Raw genomic sequence first — 6,000 nt, forward strand, 5'->3', positions numbered from 1 at the left:
TAAAATGCAAAATACCCGAAAGTGATTGTTTTTAAATGAAATGTAAATTAGTTTTCCTCAATATTTTTCTACCGGGAATAGCATTATAGAACGCTATATCCCTTTATTGAAAAATATGTTCATCCTCGTTTTAGTCGCTTCCTGCAGGTGTGGTTTTAGAATTATTTAGTAGATCTTGCAATTTTTTTAACTTATGTTTTCCTTTGTCTTTGTCGATGTCACAAAAATCTAAAACAAGTTTATAAAAAATGAATCGTAATAGACGGTATTTAGGCCTTTATTCCCTATCAAAATAAGTGGAAGCAGCCCAATGCATTATCAAAGTACACGTCCGTCGGTATCGAATGGTATAAATATTATTGCGCCAGTATGATTTTATGGGGGTTGAAATACAGGGATCGCTGGAGGACGTATAGAGAGAGTTGGATATTTTAAATAATTTCATCATTCAACCCATAGTTTCGTGATTCGGTATTCATACAAACTACACTCGCTGACGTTTTTAATTATTGGAGGGAAAGGAGTGTTCGTCCAGCAACTTCACATTCATTCCACTTGCTTCGTTAAAGAATGGTGCTAGTTTCCCTCGTGATACGTTCGGAGAAGGACCAAAATTGCGAACTTTGACCTTTAACCCTTCTCGCATTCCACTTTGGCCGGAACTTCATGCTATCAGTGCGCATCACCGCGCTTTTCGTATTAAAGGAGAAGGTTTCAGCTCCGCGCTAGACGAATGTGGTGATATACCCCGGCCATTTTATTTTTATACTCTCTGGGAATGCATTTTTTTGCTGCTGAACCAATCTAGGAGACTAGTCCACTATCACTGGATGGAAAACTCCTTTCACCACGGGCGCATGTCAACCCCGCACGTCGCGGAGTTACCTTCGTTATTCATATGCTTCCGCGCGGACGCAGCGGAAGGAAACTCGTGGAGAGTGTCAACACCGAAAAGATGACAAACGGACCCATTTTTCCGCCAAAGCGTTCCGTTTATTCATATTCTTTTTGGTCCTCCTATCCTCACCGCAGAAGTTAACTCCGACCAGACAAACATACAGATAAAAATAAACCCCGCTCTACTCCGTTAAAATAACTTAATTTCCTTCTATAAGAGTAGTCGCAAGAATTCCCCGAAACACCTTGGTGACGCTCTACGTAAAATGCCCTTATATTTTTTTCCTTGTGACTGCGAGATTGATGAATGGTTTTAATTCAGATTCCTCCCTATTTTTATACTCTGCCATAACTTTAGAGCTCGGGGATTTCTAGAAAAGATGACATTCTAAATTTTGGATTAGACGACTGACAATGTTGGACGGCGAAACATTCTCTCTCCACTCAATCCCTTGCCATCCTTTGAATTTTTGCCTCTCTATTTGCTTTCCTTTTCTATTTGCCTGATAAAAAATTAAATAGAAGGTGCTTACTATGTGAGAATACTAAAGGAAAACATGGGAACGTCTGTCAGAAGCTACTTTTAAATTCAACTTTTACCAGAAATTGGAGTAACTGGTTAATTTCCAAATATTAATCATATAACTCAACCAAATCCATGCATGAAAGGAAATAGTGAATTCAAATGCGGCTATATCATTCTTGGGGAACTAAAATGATCGTAACGTTCATTAAAACTCATAAAGTTACTGAGAATCTTACAGAGCACGGACGTCCGCGGAAAAATGTGAAGATTAAATTTGGTTTATTTCCAAACACCAATTATATTGATCAATTTACCTGAACTTCAACTGAAATTTCGCCGCTATACTAATACCATATATACTAAGTCTTTTTTCTATTTTACTATCACTATTATTTTCTACTACTAACATCATTATTTTATAATCTATACTAAACTGTGTTCTAATAATTTGCCTATTAAGATGTAATCTCATACAGTAACTTTAAACTGCCTTTTTGTAAAAAATCCTAGCTTAGGGTATAATTTATGAAAACATCTGGGCTATGTATGCATTTTTACAAGTGGCAGGATCGATACCATTGGTTCGCAAAAAAATATACACTATTATTTAAATCATCGTTACCCAACGGCAACATTGAAGGCAATATAATTTTTGTGAAACAGAAAAGAAGCAATGCCCAAATTCAAAAACACTTCACAATTATTTCTTCTTAAGAAAGGGCAAATATTTAAGAATATAGAAAAGGTATATTTTCACTTGTAGGCAAACTGAATTTCGTTAGAAATGGTACATGGAAAATATATGTTTACTTCACTCAATCCTCCATCACTTGTTACAGGAAGTGCTGAAATTGTACACTACACTGCACTGATTTATGTTTCAGCATTTTTGACATTGATAAAATACTTTGGCTCAAATTTGGAATAACAATTATAACCTTTGATTAGCACTTAGTTGAAGGCATAGAGCTCGTCATTGATTACATTGACAAATAAAAATTACAATTGATAATGGATGCGTCATGAGATTAACTATCGAAGTTAACTGAAGTTGTTGAACAACTTGAAAATAATTCATCAATCGATTATATATAGCATTTTCAAACAATTTTATGGATACTATCGCGTGTTTCGAAGTTTCGGATATTTTTATAAATTTTTAAGGTTTTTATACAATTTTACAGCGAAGTCACTAAGTCCATGAAGATGGAATTCAAATCTTCGAAAAAGGCGGTGGCTGTTAAAAAAAGGGGAGAGGAATCATCCAGAAAAGCTTCCTACATCTACTTAATACTCCGCAAGCCGCCGCAAGGGTGTGTGGTGGGGGGTGTTAGGACACCACCCGTAAAATTGAATAACACCACATGCAAAACCTACACATCCATGCAAACCCACACCCACAGAGGCATATACCTTCACGCAAAGACCTTTTAACGTACATGCATTTCATGTACGTTCAAAATAATATGACAACAATTTTTCATTACTCTGAAAATAATGTCGAAGGATGGAAATAAAACTAGGAACACACGTGTGCAGTATACTTCTATCAAAATATCTATTGTATTACGATCTTTTGGAGATAAATTCGTCATAAACTAAGTTTTATACATTTTTACATATTTTGATTTTGGTATTGATTGAAGTCTCTTACGGAGAATGAAAATTGAAATAAATATATAGTCATTACTCAAAGTGAATGCTGCCGCAATTGTTCATGGCACTCAATAAAAGTAAAAATTGATATTTTGAAGAAACGGCGGATGATTCAAGGGCGGTAACATGTTTTCAAATAATAAGAAAATTGTGAGGTTTATGATAAGTTGCACAATTTACAATAAATTCTGCTACGACGAGACGTAATTTTTGGATGCACACATCTTCAAATCAAAAATCTATTAAATCAGTAAAAGATTATAATTATAAAACTTAAAGAGAGTCGTTGATTTGCAATGCACACGGTCGTTTGAAATTTCTTAGTTGGAAAGTACTTATTATGAATTACCAATATGCCACTTATGTGAAATAAGTATTGAAAACAATGAGAGGAAAAGATGTCCTCTTTTCGTAAATTGCTTCCAGGAAGATGAAATGAAATGGAATAAGTAGCTAATAAGAAACTCCGAAGAACTAAGGAACGTGGGAGGAGTTAATAAATCTCGCCAGCTGGGACCAGTTGAAGAATGCAATAAATAATTAAATTCGCGATGGAGGAGTCGTATTTATGTACAGTTTATTTGATCAATTCAGAAAATAAACAAATGCCGAAATTCTGGATCAAGGGTAAATTTTTCCATACAACTCCGTGGAAGACTTAAACAACAGCATAGTTTCCATTTGGACAAATTTGATTGGCTCACCATCAATCATCCGAGTTAACCAGAGGTGAGGAGACAAGTCGGGCCAGTTTCATGATCATGAATTCTATATATACGGGGTGGTACATTTATAGTAAAATTCAATTAAACCCAAATTAAGGGAGATATAGAAAAATGTAACATATAAATAGGGGATTTAATGCGGTAACATGATATGTTTACTGTGATATGTTGGATTACAAGGGGCAGGTGATCGCAAAGAAGTAAAAAACGGAAATGTAAGTGTATTTATTAATTTTTTTCTGTGCATTTAGGGTTAAAATTTTAAGATAAAAATTATCAGGGCATCACAAAGTTTAAATTACGGCGAATATCAGTAAATATTTACTATTTCACACTAAGGTTATTGGTTGATTGAATTCCAGTCAAGGAGAAATTTTAGCCTTTAAGAAACACCGGTGCATTTGACACAAGAAACGCCTAAAAGTTCTCATTTCCATTTAAAGTTTACTTTAATGGAATTTACAACCTTGCAAGGAACCAAATCATCTGATTTCTGCAGCATCATATTGCCAAAGAGTGAATTTGTTGCAATAAATATCTAAATAACTATCAGATTTGAAGCATTGACTTGCCATTAATTTTTTCCAGAATTAAAACTCGATCTATCAAATGCTGAAAAAGAAAATGGCAAAATTTCAATGAAATATGTTGTTCTCCGGTACCTGTTAACTCCACCTACAGTTAATATCATAGAACCTTATTTATTCCTCTTCGAAAGCCTCCTAATTTGCCTTAAGCATTTCTCTCGTATCCATACCTCGTTTTGTTTAAAATAAATAAAAGGTCATTGTCAATTCGGCTTCTAGTTCAGGCTCAGGCTCAATTGACTTCTACAGCTTTAGCGCGTTTCAATCCGGGAAGGTAGTTCATAATTTTGGATTGTCATTGGTTTGGGCGGATCTTATCGTGACTGCTACTAAGTAATTATTCGATTAATTCATATTGGAGGTAAATAAAAGAATAAAAAAATGAAATACATAGATACAGCTCAGTACTTATGATGATACGGTCTGCAATTAATACGAAAGATTGGACAGAAACATCTCAAATAACTTTTGACCATCTTTCGAAATCCACTTACACCAGCCTTCATCACCGAACTAGCCTACCTTTAAAAATTGCCTATATTTTTCCAAATATTTTATTAAGTATCAAATTTCAGTAAAAATAATATCAAGAGCTAAGTCCACCATGTCTTCTGAAATGAAATCAGCGGGTAGGTATGGTGTTTCTGTACTCACGAGCGATGGTGATGATGGTGCTGACGTAGGTAGAGATGAGGATGACTAGGGGCAGCACGAACATGCAGATGAGACTGAACGTAGTGTAGAGCTGTTCCTGCCAGGGCGAAGTGTAGAAACCGTAAGTGACACACTGGTAGAAGTCCTCATAAAATGGTCCTTTGTCCACGTGGAAGATTATCAGCTGACCACATAATTGGGGGAAAAGGAAGAGATGACAACATCTTTTGGATAAAGCAAGAATTTTAATTCTCAAAAAGTAATACTAGTGCATATATATATATATATATATATATATATATATATATATATATATATATATATATATATATATCTATATGGTACATTCATAAATATATACACTAAACGAATATGCATAGGAAAAGTTATAAATGACAAATTTCTGCCAGAATTATTCTTAATTTAAATTTTTTTCATCATCAACTGAAGTTTTATTTGCGATCGTAACTATTGCAGGCATTTAATTTCCTGAGAATCGGAAATGAATGATTGGAGTCAAAACTGGTTAATGCTATCGACGGCTTGCATAGCTTATTTCCTTATTAAAACAGGGAAAATTTCTAATTTTCATAGGGTTTTACTGCAGATAAACGACTGATATTACTCATTTCGGCCAGTCAGTTTCCAAAACGCAAAAAGCTAGAGACATGTAGATCTATTAAGCAGATCTCTTAAGTAATTCGCTTCCAGTTGCCTACGATTTGACTCGTTTGGTAAATGCATTTTACTTTATCTCGCCAAGGTTGTGTCTGCGTCTAAAATGGGAACGTTCCATTTATAGAAACCTGTGGAATATATTAGTTCCAATAGTCTCCCAGATAAGGACACAATAGTCTCAAAAACCATTAAATGCTACTACCGAATCAGTTCCATGGTAATTTATAATCCTTGGGAGGTCAATGTGCCCCAGCTACCTTCGTGGCTTAATTAGCCT

At 34.8% G+C, this 6,000-nt stretch overlaps 1 protein-coding gene across 1 annotated transcript in view; it reads right to left on the reverse strand.

The window, feature by feature from the left end:
* The window catches only part of LOC139686954 (gonadotropin-releasing hormone receptor-like), a 122,575-nt gene that overhangs the window by 107,725 nt on the left and 8,850 nt on the right, over positions 1-6,000 (reverse strand). The window contains exon 2 of the mRNA XM_071583990.1: positions 5,046-5,229. Within this exon, the coding sequence (XP_071440091.1) occupies positions 5,046-5,229 (184 nt within the window). The remainder of the gene's footprint in view (positions 1-5,045; positions 5,230-6,000) is intronic.

Source organism: Hetaerina americana, unplaced genomic scaffold (assembly GCF_022747635.1).
Source record: "Hetaerina americana unplaced genomic scaffold, ioHetAmer1.1.p SCAF_155, whole genome shotgun sequence".
NCBI classification, from domain to species: Eukaryota; Metazoa; Arthropoda; class Insecta; order Odonata; family Calopterygidae; genus Hetaerina; species Hetaerina americana.